The 24,217-nt window shown below is 43.9% G+C and overlaps 1 protein-coding gene across 1 annotated transcript in view; it reads left to right on the forward strand.

Annotated features, from left to right (window-relative positions):
* The window catches only part of PRKG2 (protein kinase cGMP-dependent 2), an 80,434-nt gene that overhangs the window by 38,732 nt on the left and 17,485 nt on the right, over positions 1-24,217 (forward strand). Inside the window, exons 8-13 of the mRNA XM_075998676.1 lie at positions 2,375-2,443; positions 5,926-6,024; positions 8,241-8,394; positions 11,188-11,324; positions 12,455-12,544; positions 14,029-14,170. Of these exons, the coding sequence (XP_075854791.1) occupies positions 2,375-2,443; positions 5,926-6,024; positions 8,241-8,394; positions 11,188-11,324; positions 12,455-12,544; positions 14,029-14,170 (691 nt within the window). The remainder of the gene's footprint in view (positions 1-2,374; positions 2,444-5,925; positions 6,025-8,240; positions 8,395-11,187; positions 11,325-12,454; positions 12,545-14,028; positions 14,171-24,217) is intronic.

Consider the following 24,217-nt stretch of genomic DNA (forward strand, 5'->3'; position numbering starts at 1 on the left):
TGCTAGGATGATGGGCGTGAGCCATCGCGCCCGGCCTAAAATTACTCTTTGTATCAATGATTTGAAATATATATATATAAAAATCCAAATAAATAAGTTTGTATGAAAAGAAACTCCAGTTTTTTTATTCTATCGCCACGCTTTGTGAAATGTGGGGTATTTAAAAAATTAAATCCCGAGTAGAATAAAGGAATCGAGAAAAAAGCAAGCGAGTGCAAAGGGTTAATGGGAATATATATTTTACATGCAATGAAAGTATTTTGGTATTTATTTGAGTGATACGGCACTGAAAATGCTTTCTTTGGATTTTGTGATTGGTTTATCCTATATTAATGACTTAACTGTTTTCCCACTATACTTCTGGGATGAGTTCATTTCAGTGTTGCCTCCTTGTTTTTTGTTTTTGGTTTTGTTTTGATTTTTTTCAAAATCTTTTATCTGCTAAATGTAGAAAGTAGGTCAAAGAGAGGAAATTCTCCAAAGTTAGGTTAGGAAGTTCACATGTAAAAAAGTGTAAACTCAAGATATGATCAGGCCGGGCGCGGTGGCTCACGCCTGTCATCCCAGCACTCTGGGAGGCGGAGGTGGGAGGATCGTTTGAGCTCAGGAGTTCGAGACCAGCCTGAGCAAGAGCAAGACCTCTGTCTCTACTAAAAAATAGAAAGAAATGGATTGGCCAACTAAAAATATATGGAAAAAATGAGCCGGGCACGGTGGCGCATGCCTGAAGTTCCAGCTACTCGGGAGGCTGAGGCAGGAGTATCGCTTGAGCCCAGGAGTTGGAGGTTGCTGTGAGCGAGGCTGACGCCACGGCACTCACTCTAGCCTGGGTGACAGAGTGAGACTCTGTCTCAAAAAAAAAAAAAAAAAGATATGATCAAGGAACTCAATGCTATAAGAAAGTTCTATATAACTCTTTTTCTCCAAGAGAATGGCCATGAACAATTGTCATTTACCTTCACTTCCAGCTGGGCATTTTAGTTTGATTATTTGCTAGGCAGCAAGATTTGTTTTCATCAATCTTATCACTGCCTCTTTTTGCTTTATCTTTTTTTTTTGTTGTTGTTGTTGTTGTTCTTAAAAAGAAATCCAATTAGAATGAAATATTAAAACCAAAATGACATTCCACGGCTGGCATTTTAATCATGGATTGCCTCCTCGTTAATCTTTAATTCTCCTTTGCTCAGGGACGAGTTATTTTAATTTTTGGCTGTCGCAAAGCTCAGAATGAAATTCCACACGCAGCGGCAGTCACTGATTCCTCTATATTTCCGTGCAATTATCTTCTCCTTTGCGTTGTTTGCGTGCACAACCTTTCTTGGGACACATTTCAGAGCCTTTTTAATTTTTTTTTTTTTTTTGCAAAGGGTTTGAGTATAAAATCTGATGTTTAAAGGAAAAGAGCATAGTCTTTGGAGGGTTCAAGTGATGGTGTATGTGTGTGTTTGTTTTTTGTTTTTGAGACAGAGTCTCACTCTGTTGAGTGAGAGACACTCTAGCCGGGCTAGAGTGAGTGCCGTGGCGTCAGCCTCGCTCACAGCAACCTCCAACTCCTGGGCTCAAGCGATCCTCCTTCCTCAGCCTCCTCCCGAGTAGCTGGGACTAAAGACATGCGCCACCACGCCGGCTAATTTTTCCTATATTTTTTTTAGTTGTCCAATTTCTTTCTTTCTTTCTTTCTTTCTTTCTTTCTTTCTTTCTTTCTTTCTTTCTTTCTCTCTCTCTCTCTCCCTCCCTCCCTCCCTCTCTCTCTCTCTCTCTCTTTCTTTTTCTTTCTTTCTTTCTTTCTTTCTTTCTTTCTTTCTTTCTTTCTTTCTTTCTTTCTTTCTTTCTTTCTCTCTCTCTCTCTCTCTCCCTCCCTCCCTCCCTCCCTCTCTCTCTCTCTCTCTCTCTTTTTCTTTCTTTCTTTCTTTCTTTCTTTCTTTCTTTCTTTCTTTCTTTCTTTCTTTCTTTCTTTCTTTCTTTCTTTCTTTCTTTCTTTCTTTCTTTTCCCAGCTCATTTTTTCTATGTATTTTTAGTTGTCCAATTTCTTTCTTTCTTTCTTTCTTTCTTTCTTTCTTTCTTTCTTTCTTTCTTTCTTTCTTTCTTTCTTTCTTTCTTTCTTTCTTTCTTTCTTTCTTTCTTTCTTTCTTTCTTTCTTTCTTTCTTTCTTTCATAGAGACGAGGTCTCCCTCTTGCTCAGGCCAGTTTCAAACCCCTGACCTGGAGCGATCCTCCCGCCTCGGCCTCCCAGAGCGCTAGCTTGACAGGCGTGAGCCACCGCGCCCGGCGGATGGTTGTGCATTGATACAATGTAGTAGATTCCCTAGTAATAGTGGATGTTGAATTTCCAGCTGCAGTCAAAATGGACTTTGCTTTTTTTTTTTTTTGCAGTGATGATGTGAGGTCGGCTAACATCATTGCTGAAGAGAATGACGTCGCCTGCCTCGTCATAGACCGAGAGTGAGTATGCTGACAGAGCTGGGGAAGGCGGCCTACTGCCACCCCTGAAAAACACTTGGCTCTCTGTCGCCCTTGGAGGATCTATGTTGTCATTCGTCACCGCTTTGCAATGCCGGCCATCCCTGGGCCGAGAGTGCACGCTATTAAAATTCAGGGGAAGGAACCAGCCGTTCTGATCCGAATCTGGCTGTGGCAGCCGCAGATGCTGCCGGGCTAAATATTTTGCGTGCAGAGTTTGTACATACACCAGCAACACCCTGATTTTACATTCTGCACCCTTCGGAGAAATCAGCTCATGAGTGTGCTTATGGATTTTTGGGTTTTTTTTTTTTTTTTACCCCACGCGACATGGTAAACTACCACATGATTTATTTGCAAAATGCTCTCACCAGTCAAAAAAAACGTCTAGAACAAAATTTCTATCGAAGTAGGAAACATTGATGAAGCTAGCAGGTGTGTCCAGAGAAGTTTTAACGTAACGTTTGTGGTCATTTCTAAGTGATGCGTGCCGTCGTTAATCTCTAAATGTCTTAGGCTATGTTTCAAGTTAAATCTCATTTTGTGTCTTTCGCTCACCTCTTAAATCACGTTTGAATCTCTCCTTTATGAGTTCAGTATTTTGCTGGTTATCAGCTTGATGCAAGAGAGGAAATCCAGTTGCATCGAAGTTAAGGCATTGTATAAGAAAAGTGGTAGTGTCGTCAAAGAAATAGAGCATACTCGGCCGGGCGCGGTGGCTCACGCCTGTCATCCCAGCACTCTGGGAGGCCGAGCAGGGAGGATCGCTCGAGGTCAGGAGTTCGAGACCTGCCTGAGCAAGGGCGAGACCCCGTCTCTACTATAAATAGAAAGAAATTAATTGCCCAACTAATATTATATATAATTATACATATACATATTAATTATACATATACATACACTATGATTAGCCGGGCACGGTGGCACATGCCTGTAGTCCCAGCTACTCGGGAGGCTGAGGCAGGAGGATCCTTTGAGCCCAGGGGTTGGAGGTTGCTGTGAGCGAGGCTGATGCCACGGCACTCACTCTAGCCTGGGCGACAGAGCAAGACTCTGTCTCAAAAAAATAAAACATAAATAATCCTAGCACTCTGGGAGGCTGAGGTGGGCAGATTGCTTGAGGTCAGGAGTTCGAGACCAGCCTAAGCAAGAGCGAGACCCCCGTCTCTACTATAAATAGAAAGATATTAATTGGCCAACTAAAAATATATAGAAAAAATTAGCCGGGCATGGTGGCACATGCCTGTAGTCCCAGCTACTCGGGAGGCTGAGGCAGGAGGATCGCTTGAGCCCAGGAGTTGGAGGTTGCTGTGAGAAAGGCTGACGCCACGGCACTGTAGCCAGGGCAACAGAGTGAGACTTTGTCAAGAAAGAAAGAAAGAAAGAAAGAAAGAAAGAAAGAAAGAAAGAGAGAGAGAGAGAGAGAGAGAGAGAGAGAGAGAGAGAGAGAGAGAGAGAGAGAAAGAAAGAAAGAAAGAAAGAAAGAAAGAAAGAAAGAAAGAAAAAGGGAGGAAAGGAGGAAGGGAGGGAGGGAAGAAAGAAAGAGAGAGAGAGAGAAAGAAAGAAAGAAAGAAAGAGAAAGAAAGAAAGAAGGAAAGGAGGAAGGGAGGGAGGGAAGAAAGAAAGAGAGAGAAAGAAAGAAAGAAAGAGAGAGAGAGAGAGAAAGAAAGAAAGAAAGAAAGAAAGAAAGGAAGAAAGAAGAGAGAAAGAAAGAAAGAAAGAAAGAAAGAAAGAAAGAAAGAAAAAAGGAAGGAAAGGAGGAAGGGAGGGAGGGAAGAAAGAAAGAGAGAGAGAGAGAAAGAAAGAAAGAAAGAAAGAGAAAGAAAGAGAAAGAAAGAAGGAAGGAAAGGAGGAAGGGAGGGAGGGAAGAAAGAAAGAGAGAGAAAGGAAGAAAGAAAGAGAGAGAGAGAGAGAGAGAGAGAAAGAAAGAAAGAAAGAAAGGAAGAAAGAAGAGAGAAAGAAAGAAAGAAAGAAAGAAAGAAAGAAAGAAAGAAAGAAAGAAAGAAAGGAAGGAAGGAAGGAAAGAAAGAAAGATAGAATACTCCTATGAAATAGGAACAAAAAATAATAAAATGACAAAGGGTATCACAAGGGCATATATAGTTGCAACAGTTGAACACAACATTTATTGAACATGGAATTGGAGAGATATAGAGCTGGACAAAAGAACTTTAGAGCATTGAAAAAATCTTTTTATTATATAAAATTTTATGCGTATCCAAAAACAGAGCAGTGCCATGAACCCATAGCGCAGGTTTAGCGCCGATTAATCTGCGCCCGATCCATACCCCTTCAGCACGCCCTGCCGTCTCTTCACGCTACTATTTTCAAGCAAACTGCAAACCTAAAATTATTTTATCTGTGAATCTCACTGGTGAGGAAGCAGGTGGCTTGTTCTCGTGGGCAGCAGAGGGTGTTAGAACTCCCCACGACCAGGACTGGAGACTGGGGGATTAGATGGAGCCAGCCACATACCTGCGGTCCCCGAGGGGCAGGAGAAGAGGGATGGGGGTTGAGACTCAGACACAGAACTGCTAAGTGAAGGTCAAACTGTAGAGATTTATTTATGTAAAAATGTGAAATGGGGAGAGTTATGGTAGACACAAAGATGAGATCAATTTTATCTTTGATCTTTAAAAATAAATAGCTTAATATAACTAAACAGAGTTACAGGTATCTATAACCTGGTTTCTTTCTTTCTTTCTTTCTTTTTTTTTTTTTCTTGAGCCAGAGTCTCACTCTGTCGCTCGGGCTAGAGTGAGTGCCATGGCGTCAGCCTCGCTCACAGCAACCTCCAACTCCTGGGCTCAAGCGATCCTCCTGCCTCAGCCTCCCGAGTAGCTGGGACTGCAGGCATGCACCGCCATGCCCGGCTGATTTTTTCTATATATTTTTAGTTGGCCAATTAATTTCTTTCCATTTTTAGTAGAGACGGGGGTCTCGCTCTTGCTCAGGCTGGTCTCGAACTCCTGACCTCGAGCGATCCTCCCGCCTCGGCCTCCCAGAGTGCTAGGATGACAGGCATGAGACACCTGTTGATTCGGTAAACAGATCAAGTAAGATAGTTCCTTTTCTGCTATCTTCTTAAAAAAACAGAAACAAAAGTAACCGTTGGCATACCTGAGACACAAAGCAGAGAACTATTTTAAGAAATGTTTTCTCTTTTGTTAAATTTTTGAAAATATTTTCCATGAATTACATCCCGCTGGGGGGAAAAAAGAAAAATGTTTTCTGTTCTCACTGATTATCAGTCTCTTTGCTTTCGTAAGCTCAAAGGAGCAAAGATATAGCATCTAATTACTATTCTACATAGTGCAGGCAGCTTTCATAGTCCATCAATTATTGAAGAACAATTTACAAAGCCGTGAATAACTCACGCAAACAGTGTTTCATGAGCGGAAGAAGAATGTCAGGTTGCCTTGGTGACTGTCAGCACAGAGCATTTTGTTTTTTTTCTTATTTAGAACGTTCAACCAAACCGTGGGGACGTTTGAGGAGCTCCAAAAATACCTGGAAGGGTATGTGGCCAATCTGAACCGAGATGATGAAAAGAGGCATGCAAAGTAAGTGGAGGAATGTTTTTCCTAAGTTGGGCATGACTTTTAGCAGCGGATAAAGGAGGAGTCTAAGGGGTGTAATTGAGGCGTGGAGATTTTTAATATGCCTTCGCTGGGAAAATTCTGGACAGCCCTTTTCTTATTTGTTTGTTTTTCCCATTACACATACCTTTATTGTTTCGGTACCCTGCATTTCTCTTTAACTGTTGCATAAAGTAATTTACTATTTTTTTTTTTTTATTGTAATGCACATGTTCAGCCTGCGGTCTCATGTCTAGCAGCTCGTGAATAATTTCTTACACTGATTGCATGCTGCGATGATAATCTTTTAATTTATTTTTTTGTTGTTCTTCTACAAAGACAACACCACTTACCCCTAAACACGGGTATTATTTAAGTCTATAAGTAGTCAACTCCTTTATTTTGGGGGGGTGCTTGAGAATATTAGGGATACATTTCCTGTTGGGGGCTTTAGGACAGGAGTTTTTGTTTGTTTGTTTGTTTTTTTACATTGTCTTGTGACTTAGCTCAAGAGGACATTAATATCTGATTACAGGTAAAACAGCAGGGTTATAATTTTTTTCAAAATATAAAGGAGCTTTTGCCCAGGGGTGTGGGTGGGTGTGTGTTTGTTTAGAGGAGAGGACTGGGTAGGGTTCTAATTATAATAATAGTGATGAAAAAAAAATTTTTTTTATTTACTAGAAAACTCTACTTTGTTAACTGAAAATTATTAAGATTTTTTTTTTAAGAGTGAATGATTAAGCATCTATATGTTCGACAGATAGTGCTATCAATGCTGTACGGTCAAAACTTCTGGAAAACTGAGTTAGAATGTTCCATCAGTACTTCACAAGTTTTTGCAAACTTGCATTTTTTAGGCCGAAGGCCTTTATTTTGTGTGTGTGGGGGTAACAATATATGAATACATAACCCAGGGCAGTCAACCTTCATTAACAGAGAAAAAAAGGGATATTTCCAGACAACAATACTTAGAGAGTAAGAAATGTGCTTTTCAAATCTCAGAAAGCAGTTATTTTGGCTCAGTCATGGGAAGAAAGCTTCAAGATCTGACAGAAGTAGCAAAACGTGGCAAAGATTCTCAGCGTGGCATTCTCCTATATGTGCAGCAAAGGAAATGCCTCTCTGGTTTTGTTCCCCTTCATTGATTTTTTTTTTTTTGATTGTTCCTAATGACTTTATTTAAGTGCATTTTAAATATCACAAAATTCAGCCATTTTACCTTTGACTTATTCAGTTTGACATCTGTCTGTTTCTTGGGGGTGTGTGTGTGTGTAAATTTAATGTTTGTATACTTTTTTTTCTCCCTGATTATGCCTGAATCTCAATCCTATCGAAGTTGAGCTAGCTTCTGTGGCAGCTATAGATAACACCGTGTTTCCCCGAAAATAAGACAGGGTCTTCTATTTATTTTTCCTCAAGAAGACACCCTAGGGCTGATTTTCAGGGGATGTGTTATTTTGTTTTAAGTACGGTACAACCATCTGCATTGATTCAAATAGAGTGAAGTCGTCTTCTTCTGGAACATCATCCTCACTCTCCAGACCCCGAATCCCATCCTGAATGTCTTGTGACTCTTGTTTCCTTTAGAGCCACTGGCCCCGATCTCTCCTGTCGAGCACTAGAGCTCTCACGGGGCGGATGAGAAGGGCTGCTCATGTTCTTTCCCGCTCCGTGACGACACACATGGGTTGTGCAGATGCACCGCGCAGCCACGCCCATCACTAGGGCTGATTTTCATAGCCACGCCCATCACTAGGGCTGATTTTCATAGCCACGCCCCTCACCAGGACTGATTTTCATAGCCACTCCCACCACCAGGGCTGATTTCCATAGCCACGCCCATCACCAGGGCTGATTTTCATAGCCACGCCCACCACCAGGGCTGATTTTCATAGCCACGCCCCTCACCAGGGCTGATTTTCATAGCCACTCCCATCACCAGGGCTGATTTTCACAGCCACGCCCATCACCAGGGCCGATTTTCGGGGTAGGGCTTCTATTGCGCACCTGCTCGGACATCCTGCCGGGGTGTCATTTTTCGGGGAGGTCTTATTTTCGGGGAAACACGGTAGCTGCGGGAAGAAAAGAAGTAAGACTGCCGCAAGAGTGGAATTTACGTATGTATGTGTGTGTGTGTGTGGCACGACGCCCGCTGGACCAAGGACACGCGTGTAAAATTTTCGCTTCTCTCTGTGCAGGCGGTCCATGTCTAACTGGAAACTGTCCAAAGTGCTCTCTCTGGAGATGATCGAGCTGAAGGAGAAAGTGGCGCGGTTCTCCTCATCCTCCCCCTTCCAGAACCTTGAGATTATCACAACACTGGGAGTTGGTGGGTTCGGAAGAGTTGAGCTTGTAAGGGGTTTACGTTTCAAGCATCTGAGACAAGCCTTTTGCCATTTTTTTTGTGTGTGTGCGTGCGTGCGTGCGTGTGTGCGTGTGTGTTCTATTCCAACATATCCTGTGGGACTATGTGAATCGCTATTGCTATCTTAACCCTTTGCACTCGCTCGCTCATTTTCTCTCTCGCTGCTACCCATGCAGACCGTCTCGAGCCACGCTGGACGCTCATCCGAGCGAGTGCAAAGGTGTTAAATGCTGCTTCCAGCTGAAATGGCGCAAATGCATCGTATGGTTGCGTGTCTGCGCTAGCGAGTAACCCGTGATAATTAGCTGGCACCTTAAAAGCTCCCTCCGTCCCATCCTTTGAGTCGGTTTAAACGGATGGTGGTTGCCAGGGAATGCGCCCAGGAAAGCAAGCAGCCCCTAAAGGAAACACGGGGAAAAATAAAAATGCATTTCCTGGCGACAGAAACGTGTGTTTGCATACGCTCACGACGCCTTAGATCTCGGGAAGCTGAAGAAAAGAGCGTGTCGGGCAGAGACGCTACAGAAACGACATCTTCAGCGTGAGGGTGACCATCCTTCAAGACCTTGTCTGTATTTCGCTTTCATTATCCTGTTGTTGGGTTACTCACAAGCGTTTGTGGGAATGCACGAAAGGAAAAAAAAAAAAGAGGCATGCAAGCAAGGGACTGTTGGAAGAGCAGTCTTCCGTCCTGTTGATCGGGATGGCTGGGACCACACAGCCCGATATCCGTTGTGTCTTCCAAATCGCCACCCGGTAGCAGAAGTGTTCAGGTCGGATCAAATAGAATAGAGATCTGCAGCCCTACTGTGTGCGGGTGGCTCCGAACCCCTCGGCAGTTTACCATGTCCTTCTTTGCCCGTCCGATTTTTAGGGAAACTCCCCGGACGTTAAGCGCAGGGACTCTATGTCGGCCCCCTCTGTCTGCTGGGCGGCCTTAGGCACCAGCAGATCTGAATTGCTGTCAGGGGACTTGGGACAGAGCCCTTCACACCCAATCCGTACTTCATCCCCGATGGATGGGGGAAAAAGTCCCTTAATTGGGAAAAGAATATTTGTCATGTTCCTTATGCCACATGGAAGAAACAAGAATAAGATCCGTCTGCAGCGGTATTTTTCACCAGAGATTGTGGCAAAAGGATTGAATTAACAATGTCCAGATCAGTTTTTCTTTCTGTTTCATTTTTTTGAGACAGTCTCACTCTGTCGCCCAGGCTAGAGTGAGTGCCGTGGCGTCAGCCTCGCTCACAGCAACCTCAGACACCTGGGCTCAAGCGATCCTCCTGCTTCAGCCTCCTCCCGAGTACCTGGGACTACAGGTGTGCGCCACCACGCCCGGCTCATTTTTTCTATATATGTTTTTAGTTGGCCAATTAATTTCTTTCTATGTATAGTAGAGACGGGGTCTCGCTCTTGCTCAGGCTGGTTTTGAACTCCTGAGCTCAAACGATCCTCCCGCCTCGGCATCCCAGAGTGCTAGGATGACAGGTGTGAGCCACCCCGCCCGGCCTCTACACCATATTATTACGTGGGATGGAAAACGGATTCTTTTTTTTTTTTTTTTTTTTTTGAGACAGAGTCTCACTTTGTTGCCTAGGCTAGAGTGAGTGCCGTGGTGTCAGCCTCGCTCACAGCAACCTCCAACTCCTGGACTCAAGCAATCCTGCTGCCTCAGCCTCCCGAGTAGGTGGGACTACAGGCATGCACCACCATGCCCGGCTAATTTTTATATATATATATATTAGTTGGCCAATTAATTTCTTTCTATGTATAGTAGAGACGGGGGGTCTCGCTCTTGCTCAGGCTGGTTTCGAACTCCTGACCTCAAGCGATCCTCCCGCCTCGGCCTCCCAGAGTGCTAGGATGACAGGCGTGAGCCACCCCGTCCGGCCTCTATACCGTATTGTTACGTGGGATGGAAAACGGATTCTTTTTGATAATCGCAAGCGATTGGCACAATAGTTGGATAAAACGTGAAGTGCCGAAACACAGCCCCAAACTCGATATTCATGAAAAAAATAAAAAAGCTAATGGTGTCTGCTTGGTGGTCCAGAGCTGATATCTCATGCACCACAGCTTCATGAAACCTGGTCAGCGGATTCCAGCGAAAATCTACTGCCACCAATTGGATGAAATGACGAAGATGCCCGTGATGAAGCAGCTGCGACTGGTCAACAGAGACAGGCCGGTCTCCTTGCAAGACCCCGTGTTGCAAAACAACCAACGCTGCTCAAACTACAGGGGCTGGGCTTGGAACCTCTCTGTCACCCACCGTGGTCACCGGACCTTGCACCAGCTGACCCGACCAGTTCTTCCAGGCTTTGGACCACTTTTTGCAAGGACAAATGTTCAATTCTCAGCAAGCTGTGGGAGACAACCTTTCACAACTTCCTTGCCACTCGCTCCCCAGGCTTCTTTGCTGCTGGCATAAGCAAGCTCCCATGAAGACAGCAAAGGCAAAACCGAACCGACAGTTTTAGGCGTGCATCCTTTGACTAACTGCACCGCTTCTGGTTGGAGATAGAAAAAACTACACGTCTGATTGGAAATCGGGCATTTTCATATTTAATGACCTAATAAGAAAGAATGATTGTGGGCAATTCCGCTCAAAGTTTTTTTGTGTGTGTGTGTGTGTGTGTGTGTGTGTGTGTGTGTGTTAGTCGAAGCCGAATCCATGTCTTCCTGATTTTGAACTCTCCTTAATTGGCATGTTTTTATGTAGAAACCGCAGGTCTTTCCGAGTGCGCTAGTTCTGAGGGCTCTTTCCGCGTCTCGCGCAGGTTAAAGTGAAAAACGAGAATGTCGCCTTTGCCATGAAGTGCATCCGGAAGAAGCACATCGTGGATACCAAGCAGCAGGAGCACGTCTACTCGGAAAAGAAGATTCTGGAAGAGCTATGCTCCCCCTTCATCGTGAAGTGAGTGAGCACCGTGGCTCCCCGGGACGTAGGGTGTTGAGGCTCTTCTTTTTTTTTTTTTTTTTGAGACAGACTCTCGCTTTGTTTCCCAGGCTAGAGTGAGTGCCGTGGCGTCAGCCTCGCTCACAGCAACCTCCGACTCCTGGGCTCAAGCGATCCTCCTGCCTCAGCCTCCTCCCGAGTAGCTGGGACTACAGGCATGCGCCACCACGCACGGCTCATTTTTTCTATATATTTTTAGTTGGCCAATTAATTTCTTTCTATTTTTAGTAAAGACGGGAGTCTTGCTCTTGCTCAGGCTGGTCTCGAACTCCTGACCTCAAGTAGTCCTCCCACCTCGGCCTCCCAGAGTGCTAGGATGACAGGCGAGAGCTACCTGCACCCGGCCGGAGGCTCTTCTTTTGAACCTTTTCCTATAAGGGGACAGGAAGAAGAGGAAGAGGAGGCTCCGCTTTGAATCTTGCATGCCAATGACGGCAGCTGTCCTTGAAATGTTAGAAGTCCAGGCCGGGGCGCGGTGGCTCACGCCTGTCATCCCAGCACTCTGGGAGGCCGAGGCGGGAGGATCGCTCCAGGTCAGGAGTTCGAAACCAGCCTGAGCAAGAGCGAGACCCCGTCTCTACTATAAATAGAAACAAACTAATTGGCCAACTAAAAAATATATATATATGGAAAAAATCAGCCGGGCGTGGTGGCGCGTGCCTGTAGTCCCAGCTACTCGGGAGGGAGGCTGAGGCAGGAGGATCGCTTGAGCCCAGGAGTTGGAGGTTGCTGTGAGCGAGGCTGATGCCACGGCACTCACTCTAGCCTGGACAACAGAGTGAGACTCTGTCTCAAAAAAAAAAAAAAAAAAAAAACAACAAAAAAAAAACAAAGAAGAATGGATGCAACTCTTACGGTGAACCTGAGATCGGGAAGTTCATGGTGGGCAGAGGTTGGGCAGTCTACCTGAAAGGATTCACATGAGCAAAAGCAGGAAGGAGCAGGAAGCCCCACGTGGCTGTAGGGCATTTATATGGCCATGGGGGTCCGCGTTCAGGGACGCCATGGTTATCGCCTTAAGCAACTTCAAAAAGGCTTTAAAACTGCATTTCTAATAATGATAGCCGCGTTTTGATCTGTCCCTGCAGATTGTACCGTACCTTCAAAGACAATAAGTATGTGTACATGCTTCTGGAAGCCTGCCTGGGCGGGGAGCTATGGAGTATCCTGAGGGACAGGTAAGAAAAAAGAGTGTGCATACTTTTTTTTATATAGCTTTTATTTTTTTAATTTTATTAAAATTATTATTATTTTTATTTTTTAAATTTTAATAGTGTATATGGCTTTTATTCTTTTAATTTTTTAAGTTTTATTAAAGTTATTATTATTTTTATTTTTTTAATTTTAATAGTGTATATAGCTTTTATTCTTTTAATTTTTTAAGTTTTATTAAAGTTATTATTATTTTTATTTTTTTAATTTTAATAGTGTATATAGTTTTATTTTTTTAATTTTTTAATTTTTTTCAGCATATGATGGGGGTGCAAATGTTTAGGGTCACGTATATTGCCCTTGCCCCCCCCATCCCACTCGAGTCAGAGCCTCAAGCGTGCCCATCCCCCAGACGGTGCACGTCTCACTCGTCGTGTCTGTCTACACCCGTCCCCTCCTCCCCTCCCACCTGCCCGACACCCGACAGATGTCACTCCTGTGTGTCCACTTAGGTGCTGATCCGTCAACACCAGTTTGCTGGTGAGCGCACGTGGTGCTTGTGTTTCCATTCTTGGGACACTTCCCTTAGTAGGATGGGCTCCAGCTCCAGCCAGGAACACACAAGAGGTGCTGGGTCACCGTGTTTCTCAGAGCTGAGTAGTGCTCCGTGGTGCACACAGACCACGTTTTATTAATCTACAACAGGTTTCTATACACAGCATCTGCTCATCTCTGGTCTGGAGGATGTTATATTCATGATCATTTAAGGAGGTGTGTAGGAAATCAGTAGCAAATGGCTATAAGAAAATATCACTTGATTCAATAGAGTAGTACTATAATAGTCATGTATTCTAAGCTAAATCACAATAATGTCACACACACACACACTCCAAGGTAGTCATTCATATCCCTCTTTTAGAATTACAGGCTGGCCGGGCGCGGTGGCTCACGCCTGTCATCCCAGCACTCTGGGAGGCCGAGGCGGGAGGATCAGAGCTTGAGCTCAGGAGTTCGAGACCAGCCTGAGCAAGAGCGAGCCCCCAGTCTTTACTAAAAAATATAGAAAGAAATTAATTGGCCAACTAAAAATATATAGAAAAAAATGAGCCGGGCATCCCTCCTGAGCAAGAGGGAGCCCCCCACCTCTACTAAAAAAAAATAGAAAGAAATTAATTGGCCAACTAAAAACACATAGAAAAAAATGAGCCGGGCGTGGTGGCTCGTGCCTGTGGTCCCAGCTACTCTGGAGGAGGCTGAGGCAGGAGGATCGCTTGAGCCCAGGAGTTGGAGGCTGCTGTGAGCGAGGCTGACGCCACGGCACTCACTCTAGCCCGGGCGACAGATCGAGACTCTGTCTCAAAAAAAAAAAAAAAAAAGATGCATTTTCGTGTTGATGTCCTGCAAGATATCGATGGTGCATAAATGCATGGTTGCCATGATCGACACCTAGAACAGCACGGAAGGTGTGCATTTAAGAGTATTTAAGAGAAAAAAAATGGTTTCATTGCAGAGGCAGCTTCGACGAACCCACCTCCAAATTCTGCGTTGCTTGCGTGACAGAAGCATTCGATTACCTGCATCGGCTCGGCATCATCTACAGGGACCTGAAGCCGGAGAACTTAATCCTAGATGCGGAGGGCTACCTTAAACTGGTAAGGCGGGTTCTCCCACTCCCTAGTGTCCCAGGAGGCAGTCCTCCCCCCAGAATGTTGTGTTATCATTGCAAACTTCGATTTTCTCTTTGCATTTTGGTACGGCTGTTATTTGTTTTTTTTCAATTTCGATTATTTTCAGTTTTCGATTTCTTCTTCGAAACCTAATAACCCGGTAACAGGGAGCAATGCGACGAGCACATCCTTTTTGGCCTCAGAACTTAATGGTGCAATCACATTGGTGATTCCTGCTCAAGATTCACATAGTAGAAGTCCTTTCAAATTGGATCTTTAAGTTATTTCTGCTTAATTTTTTTTTTTTCTTTTTTTGAGACAGAATCTTGCTTTGTTGCCCGGGCTAGAGTGAGTGCCGAGAATATTCACATAGTAGAAGTCCTTTCAAATTGGATCTTTAAGTTATTTTTGCTTAATTTTTTTTTTTTTTTTTAGACAGAATCTTGCTCTGTTGCCCGGGCTGGAGTGAGTGCCATGGCATCAGCCTCGCTCACAGCAACCTCCAACTCTTGGGCTCAAGCGATCCTCCTGCCTCAGCCTCCCTCCCGAGTAGCTGGGACTATAGGCATGCGTGGGCCACCATGCCCAGCTGATTTTTTTCTATATATATTTTTAGTCGGCCAATTAATTTCTTTCTATTTTTAGTAGAGACGGGGTCTCGCTCTTGCTCAGGCTGGCCTCAAACTCCTGACCTCAAGCGATCCTCCCACCTCGGCCTCCTAGAGTGCTGAGATGACAGGCATGAGCCACCGCGCCTGGCCTATTTTTGCATAACAGTTTTAAGAATAGTTTTTATTTCAAAAATATTAGAGGGTGCAAAGGTTCTTGTTACAGGGATGAATTGTACAATGCAGAAGTCTGGACTTTAAGTGTGCCCATCACCAGAATGGTATATATATACATTGTGCCTGGTAGGTACGTTTTTATTATACATCACCCTTAGATTTTAGTTGATTCTTGCTACAGATAGGAACTGGCTATAAAAGAGGAAGGAGGCCGGATGTGGTGGCTCACACCTTTTATCTTAGCACTTCGGGAGGCTAAGGCAGGAGGATTGCTTGGGGCCAGGACTTTAAGACCAGCCTGGACAACACAGTGAGACCCTATCTCTACAAAACTAAAGAAAAAAATTAGCCTGGTGCAGTGGCACGTGCCTGTAGTCCCAGCTACTTGGGAGGCTGAGGCAGGAGGATCGCAGTGACTTCTGATTGTGCCATTCCACTCTAGTCTGGGTGACAGGGTGAGACCCTCTCTGAAAAGAAAAAAAAAAAAAAGAAAAAGGAACAAGGAGAGATGATAGTATAGCTCCTGCCCCAAGAAATCCACTGTCTATAGAAAGAGAGAAGATAAACTTATAAACGTTGGTAGTTTTTTTTTTTTTTTTTTTTTGAGATCTTGCAAGGTGGTTCTGATATAGACCCAAGGTTGGGAATCACATCCCTGGACCTCAGCCTCTTGGAGCATGGAGACTTTCTTGCTATCCATCATTGCAACCCAACCATTGCCTCACGTGAATTCCCTGGCAGGCCGCACTAGAGAAAAAAAAAATGCTGTGAGTCACATAAACTGCTTTCGGTGAGAAACCATCATAAAACGGGATGGCTATCACTGGGAACAGAACAAGGCAATTCGGACCTCAGGAGGGAAAACCCCAAGAGGATGAGTTTCCCTGAGTCCATTTGGATAATATCGTACTTCGGGGATATGAAACCATCTCTGAAGTTGGTATCTGCAAAGATATTAAAAGTTTCTCAGGCCGGGCGCGGTGGCTCACGCCTGTCATCCCAGCACTCTGGGAGGCCGAGGCGGGCGGATTGTTCGAGGTCAGGAGTTCGAGACCAGCCTGAGCAAGAGCGAGACCCCGTCTCTACTATAAATAGAAACAAATTAATTGGCCAACTAATATATATACAAAAAATTAGCCGGGCGTGGTGGCGCATGCCTGTAGTCCCAGCTACTTGGGAGGCTGAGGCAGGAGGATTGATTGAGCCCAGGAGTTGGAGGTTGCTGTGAGCTAGGCTAACGCCACGGCACTCACTCTAGCCTGGGCAACAAAACAAGACTCTGTCTCAAAAAAAAAAAAAAAAAAAAAAAGTTTCTCAGCTCAGAACTTTTGTGCAAGGAGCTCTGAATAGCCACCAGGTGAGCGAGCTACCACGCTAAAACCCTTTTACAATTATTTAGCAATCTATGAAATAGATTTTATTTATTTTATTTTATCTGCGTGTTAAAGGGTCGTGGAGTTTAGACTCGGGGATTGTGTCCATTCCGTGTAGTTTGCTAAGAACGGAGATTCCTCTCCGTAGTCAAGGAGAGGTGAAATGAAAGCCCTTTTATGTGAAATCTGGCTAAATTCCCAAGAAGCTTTTTGACGGACTCGAGCTTTATTTTATCCATGAAAGACAGCTTTGAGAACTGGCGAGGTACCGACCCAAGGCCTCAATCACTTCTCTACATCGGCTGTGGCTCTCAGAGCTCTTTAAGGAAAAACCCTTTGGAGCCCCCGGGAAGTGAAACCATCGTGAGAGATTCAGACAGTCCATTAGATTCTTCTCTTCCTTCTCTATTTTTTTTTTTTTTTTTTAGAAAACCGTCTTTTTAAAAAATGGTTATTGCTATTTAAAAAAAAAAAATCAGATAGCATATGCTGTATTTATAAGCACCCAGAGGCCAATGTGTATAACTTTCAGCCAGGCATGGTGGCTCACGCCTGGCCTGTGATCCCAGCAATTTGGGAGGCCGAAATGGGAGGATCCATTTGAGGCTAGGAGTTCGAGACCAGACAAGGCAACTAACTTAGTGAGACTCTCCCCCCTACCCCATCTCTACAAAAAAAAATAAAACAATCTAGCCTTACGCAGTGGTGCGTGCCCATAGTCCCAGCTACTCGGGAGACAGAGGTAGGAAGATCCCTTGAGCCCAGGAGTTCAAGGCTTCAGTGAGCTACTGTCAACGGAAAAAAGCCGAACTCTGTGAAATAATTTTAAAGAGATTTATTCTGAGCCGAATTGGAGGACCATGACCCGGAGCCACTGCCAAGAAGCCTTGAGCAGGTAGACTCACTACAGTTGGGTCACAGTTTGGTTTTTATACATTTCAGAGAGACAGGGGTTACAGGTCAAGTCATCAATCAATACGTGGGAGGCAGACACTGGCTTGGCCCCAAAAGGTGGGCCATCTCCAAGGGGGCGGGGCTTACAGGTTACAGGTGGGTTTAAAGATTCTTTGGCTTGTCATTGGTTAAAGACATGCAGCTTTGTCTAAAGGCTTGGAACGTTTCAACAGAAGGAGCTATTCTCAGAGATAAGCCAGGGGACACAGATTTGTTGGGTAAATTGAGGACCTGCAGGTGTGTCTTGCATACCCTCAGGCCTGTTAATGGGTCACAAAGGATGTCCCCAAGAAGAGAGGGGGACATGGTGAAGCCTGTCTCACCTCCCTCCTCCTGGAAGAGAATTTAGTTTTAGGATATTCCTTTGGCCACGAGGAAGGGGTCCATTGAGTCAGCTGGTGTGTGGTGGGGTGAGCCTTAAAATTTTATTTTAGTTTACACTGTGATTGTGCCACTGCACTTCAGCCTGGGCGACAGAGTGAGGCTTTGTCAATCAATCAATCAATCAATAACTTTCTTGTTAGCCATTGTTATTAGCCATTCTGCTAATTTATTTGCCAACCAGCTAAATGAAGAGTAAGCACTACAGTCTTTAGCAATTAAAAAGTCAATGCTTAATAATTCCATTTCTAGCTGTATATTAAACTGGATGTCCTGAAATCTTCTCGCTACAAAGTGTCTACTGAGTGAAACATGAAAAGCAATATTAAATGCATTGGCTGAGTTTATGAGCTAGCATGGGAAGTCTTCTGGGGCTGGGAACCGAGCTTGAGCAAGAGTGTCTGGTGGAAATCAAACACTGAAGCTACCATCTGGTTTGCAATCGGCAATCGTAGGTAGCCTAGAGGTCCTATTTTTGTACCGTGTTTCCCCCAAAATAAGACCCACCCATATAATAAGCCCCAGCAGGATGTCTAAGCATGTGTGCAATAGAAGCCCCACCCCAAAAATCAGCCCTAGTGATGGGTGTGGCTATGGAAATCAGCCCCAGTGGTGGGCGTTGCTATGAAAAATCATCCCTCGTGGTGGGTGTGGCTATGAAAATCAGCCCTGGTGATGGGCGTGGCTATGAAAATCAGCCCTAGTGAGGGGCGTGGCTATGAAAATCAGCCCTAGTGATGGGTGTGGCTGTGCAGCGCATCTGCACAACCCATGTGTATCGTCGCGGAGCGGGAAAGAACACAAGCAGCCCTTCTCATCCGCCCCGTGAGAGCTCTAGTGCTCGACAGGAGAGATCGGGGCCGGTGGCTCTAAAGGAAACAGAGTCACAAGACATTCAGGATGGGATTCGAGCGCTGGACAGGAGAGATCGGGGCTGGTGGCTCTAAAGGAAACAGAGTCACAAGACATTCAGGATGGGATTCGGGGTCTGGAGAGTGAGGATGATGTTCCAGAAGAAGACGACTTCACTCTATTTGAATCAATACAGATGGTTGTACTGCATTTAAAAAAAATAACACATCCCCTGAAAATAAGCCCTAGGGAGTCTTCTTGAGGAAAAAATTAATAGAAGACTCTGTCTTATTTTCGAGGAAACACGGTAGTTGTGCCCTGTAAAAACAGAAGACCAAGCTTTGGATCTGGGCAGTGTGGGCAGTTGAGCAGACAACATTGCATTGGGCTAGGCATCACATAGATAAAACTCTTGGAGAAACAGAGAACAAGAAAAAAAATTTTTTTTTAATTTGTAATGATGGAATAAATGCAAGGAAACATGCTTTTCTCATTACTGGCTCTTGGTAGAAGAACAAAAAGCTCTTTTCTAAGAATTCCTGGCCACAGGCTAGTGTTAACGGAGGTTGGGTGCCCAGTCTACACGGTTGGAAAAATCCAAGCAAGAATTTAAATGAAAATCCATGAATCCATGTTGGTAGCTCGCCCAAGTTCCCGAGAATGAATGTATATTCTCTCTGGAAGAATATATAGTCTTAAATCAGGATACAAAGAACTGCTGGAGATAAAGTTCCAGGGAACATGAGCTCACCTTTTAAAAAATAAAATAAATGTATCAGGAAAAATAGCTACCATAATAAGCATTAGTTGCCAGGCACAAAAAGAGCAGAATCATGCACATAAGTGTCTCCTATATTGGAGTAATCCGATATAGAACGTAAAGTAAATACATCTAATGTGTTTTAAAACTGAGAGAGGGATAAAAAAAAAGTGAGTGAGGATAAGAGATTCTGCAAAAAGATACAACAGTTTTGGAAAAAAACTAACAAAGGGTTTATTGAGAAATTAAGGATGTAATAATTGAAGCTAAATATGCAATGGAAGTTTTTATTAATGGTGTAGTAGCTTGCATTTGACTATCCTTTTGATGGGGTTAATTATAAATAAATGTATAAACATATGTGAAGGCATCGGAGAGCAAGAAGTAGATAGTCAAGCCTTAAGAAAAGGGAATCACCTGGGCGGTATCTACATTTAAACGCCTGATATTCAGTTGTTCCATTCAAAACACTGCTCAGTGTATGAGGAATGGGAAATAAACCTTTAGTTAGCATCATACCTAATTGTGATACATTGAGCATTTTTTTCATAAGATTGTAAACAAGACAAGAATACCTGTTCTTTCCACGTTTATTTGACATTGTTTTTTTTTTTTTTTTTCTTTTGAGACAGAGTCTCGCTTTCTTGCCTAGAATGAGTGCCGTGGTGTAGCTCACAGCAACCTCAAACTCCTGGGCTCAAGCGATCCTCCTGCCTCAGCCTCCCGAGTAGCTGGGACTACAGGCACGAGCCACCATGCCCGGCTGATTTTTATATTATATACATTAGTTGGCCAATTAATTTCTTTCTATTTTTATGGTAGAGACGGGGTCTCGCTCAGGCTGGTTTTGAACTCCTGACCTCGAGCAATCCGCCCGCCTCGGCCTCCCAGAGTGCTAGGATTACAGGCGTGAGCCACCGCGCCCGGCCTTTCGTTTATTTGACATTGTAAGAGAGGTCTTAGCAAATGAAATAAACTAAGAAAGAGAAGTGAAAAGCCAAAGACTAGAGGGGAAGAAGTTACCTGCCTTTACTTGCAGACAACATGAATTTTTATGTAGAAAAGCTTAGAGAAATCTATCAAGGGAGTACTAGAAAGAATAAGTGAAGGAAGCATGATTGTAGGCACAAAGCCAACATACGCACAAAAATCCTACTTTTTATACTTTAGCCATTGTAATTTATAAAACGAAATAAAAATAACATTTATAATAGCATCAAAAATCATGAAATGATTTTGAGTGCATGTAATGAATAAAAACGTGTAAGACCAAAAATAAAAAAAAAGTATTATAAAAACCAAAAATATTACTGAGAAAACAGGAGCTAAAATGACGAGGTATACCATCTTCATGGATCGGGTAACTCAACATTTGGTAAGGTGCTCACCGTTGCCAAATTGATCCACAGATTCGATAGCATTGCAGTCAAACTCTGAGCAGCCAATCTTTAGAGATCGAGAAGTTTATTGTAAACTTGGCGTGGAAATGTAGAATGCTTAGGAGGCTTAAATGACTACTCTGAAAAAAGGATGAAATTGAATAATTTATACTATCTGATATCAAGACTGACATTTACTATAAAGCTACAGTAATTGAGACAGAGTGATGTTGGTGGAAGGGCAAGTCAAAAAACTCGATCTAATAGAATAGAGTCCAGGTATAAACATGTGCACATTCAGCAAAAGAGGGAAGGCTAGTATGTTCAAAGGCATTGCTGAAGCAACTGGAAATGACCTGAATACCACCCTACACTGTACACAAAAATTAACTCAAGATGGGCCGTGGACCTATAAATCGCCTAGAAGAAAACATAGGGTGACACCTTCACAACTTGGTATAGGTGGAGATTTCTCAGAAAACAAATAGTATTCACCTTAAAGAAAGGAGAATAAATTGGACTTTCACCAAAATAAAAAAAAAAATTCTGATTATTAAATTATTAAATTCTGATTATTAAATTTTCTGTTAAGAAAATGAATAGCTATGCCACAAACTGAAAGGAAAATATTTGCAATATGCATTTACATGACAAAGCACTGGCATGCAGAATATAGAGAGAACCCCTATTTTTTTTTTTTTTTAAAAAAATGGACAAAAGTCTTGAAAAACCACTTCACAAAGGAAAATATAGCAACGGTTACCAAGCCATTCCGGTAGTCACCAAGGAAATGCGAATCAAAACCACCGAGAGGTGCCGTTTCACACCCGCTGGAGTTACTATAATTAAAAAGTTTGAACGCTACCGTGTGTTGGTGAGGATGTTGTCCCCCCGGTTCATTTCGGGCGAGAGAAGAAAACTGTAAAAACCATTTTTGAAGGACGGTCAGTCAGTTTCTCACAGGGTCAAGCATGTATCTCTTCTGTGACAAGAAATTCCACTAGTTGGTATTTGTCCAGGAGAATTAAAGTCAAGTCTCCAAAAATCTTGGGCGTCAATGTTCATAACAACTGTATTCCTAAGAACCCCCAAACCAGAAATAGCCTAAATGCTCATCACCAATGGAATGTATAAACATATGTAGTAGGGCAGGGGGTCCTCAAACTCTTTAAACAGGGGGCCAGGTCACCATCCCACAGACCGTTGGAGAGTGTGCATTGCGGGCCCGGGACCAGTCAGCTGCTAAGCAGGACAGGCAGCGGCGGCAAAAACTCCTGGCAGGCCAGATACATGTGCTAGGCGGGTGGCATGTGGCCCTCGGGCCGTAGTTTGAGGACGTCTGTGGTAGTGCGTTCAGCAATGGGGTGCTGTTCAGAATTAAAAAAGGAATTAATGACTTCAGGAAACAACACGAATAAATATTTATGTATTTATTTATTTTTGAGACAGAGTCTCGCTCTGTTGCCCAGGCTAGAGTGAGTGCCGTGGCGTCGGCCTCGCTCACAGCAATCTCAGACTCCTGGGCTCAAATGATCCTCCTGCCTCAGCCTCCTCCTGAGTAGCTGGGACTACAGGCATGTGCCACCACGCCCGGCTAATTTTTTCTGTATATATTAGTTGGCCAATTAATTTCTATTATATAGTGGAGATGGGGTCTCGCTCTTGCTCAGGCTGGTTTTGAACTCCTGACCTCGAGCAAACCTCCCGCCTCGGCCTCCCAGAGTGCTAGGATGACAGATGTGAGCCACCACATCCGGCCTGAATAAATCTTTAATACCATAATCTTTAATACCATAAAATCTTTAATACCATAATCTTTAATACCATAAAATCTTCAATACCATACTCTTTAATACCATAAAATCTTTAATACCATAATCTTTAATACCATAAAAGGAGCCACACACAAAAGAATACCTTCTCCTTGGATACATTTATCAAAGTTCTAGAAGACATGGTAGAAATAATAATATAATGGCTTCCTCTGGGGTGGACATTGGACTGCAAAGAAGCATGAGGAATTTTCCGAGATGATGGGAATGTTTGGATCTTGGCCATTTAGTGGTTGTGGTTACATTCGTATAATCTGCATGGAAATTCAATGAACTGTATGCCAAAAATATGTGCATATTAGGGAAAGCCTTTGCTTGTAAATCTATTTGAAAAATGTAGTAGAAGCCGGGCTCGGTGGCTCACGCCTGTCATCCTAGCACTCTGGGAGGCTGAGGTGGGCGGATTGCTCGAGGTCAGGAGTTCAAAACCAGCCTGAGCAAGAGCGAGACCCCGTCTCTACTATAAATAGAAAGAAATTAATTGGACAGCTAATATATATAGAAAAAATTATCCGGGCATGGTGGCGCATGCCTGTAGTCCCAGCTACTCGGGAGGCTGAGGCAGGAGGATCGCTTGAGCCCAAGAGTTGGAGGTTGCTGTGAGCGAGGCTGACGCCACGGCACTCACTCTAGCCTGAGGAACAGAGTGAGACTCTGTTTCAAAAAAAAAAATGTAGTGGAAAGGTTAACTAGTAGACGATTGACAAAAATCAAAAGAGAGAAAATCAGTGAACTGAAAGATAAATGTGAGTAGCTTACATAGAGTGCAGCACCGAGGCACAAAAACACAGAAAATAAGAAAGAGAAATGAAGAGACTTGGAGAATAGAGTGAGGCGTTCTTAAAAATTTAATTGGGGCTGGGCGCAGTGGCTCATGGCTGTCATCCTAGCACTCTGGGAGGCCGAGGCGGGAGGATCGCTCAAGGTCAGCAGTTTGAGACCAGCCTGAGCAAGAGCGAGACCCCGTCTCTACTAAAAATAGAAAGAAATTAATTGGCCAACTAATATATATATATAGAAAAAATGAGCTGGGCGTGGTGGCGCATGCCTGTAGTCCCAGCTACTCAGGAGGAAGCTGAGGCAGGAGGATCCCTTGAGCCCAAGAGTCTGAGGCTGCTGTGAGCGAGGCTGACGCCACGGCACTCACTCTAGCCCGGGCAACAGAGCGAGACTCTGTCTCAAAAAAAAACCCAAAAAAACCAACAAAAAAAACCTCCTCTGGGAGGTCACACGCAGGCACTTCTTCCATTGTATTTATTCTGCGGGTCACACAAGGCCAGCCCTGATGTCTTGCAGAAGAGGAGGAAGAGGCCACTTCTGAGTACCAAGAGAAGTGTGTCTTCTTCAGGGCTCTCTTGGATAGTGGCCGTTGCCGTAGCGAAAGGGCGGAACCAAAACAAAGATTAAGTCCTAAAAATGATCGAGGAGAAAGGATGGTTTGCCTATAAAGAAAATAAAAATTAAATTAAAATATATATATTTTTTTGAGACAGAGTTTCGCTCTGTCGCCCAGGCTAGAGAGAGTGCCGTGGCGTCAGCCTCATTCACAGCAACCTCCAACTCCTGGGCTCAGGCGATCCTCCTGCCTCAGCCTCCCGAGTAGCTGGGACGACAGGCATGCGCCACCATGCCCGGTTAATTTTTTTCTCTCTATATATTTTTATTTGGCCAAGTAATTTCTTTCTATTTTTTTTTTTAGTAGAGATGGGGTCTCGC

The sequence above is a fragment of the Microcebus murinus genome, chromosome 29 (assembly GCF_040939455.1).
Source record: "Microcebus murinus isolate Inina chromosome 29, M.murinus_Inina_mat1.0, whole genome shotgun sequence".
Classification (NCBI taxonomy): Eukaryota; Metazoa; Chordata; class Mammalia; order Primates; family Cheirogaleidae; genus Microcebus; species Microcebus murinus.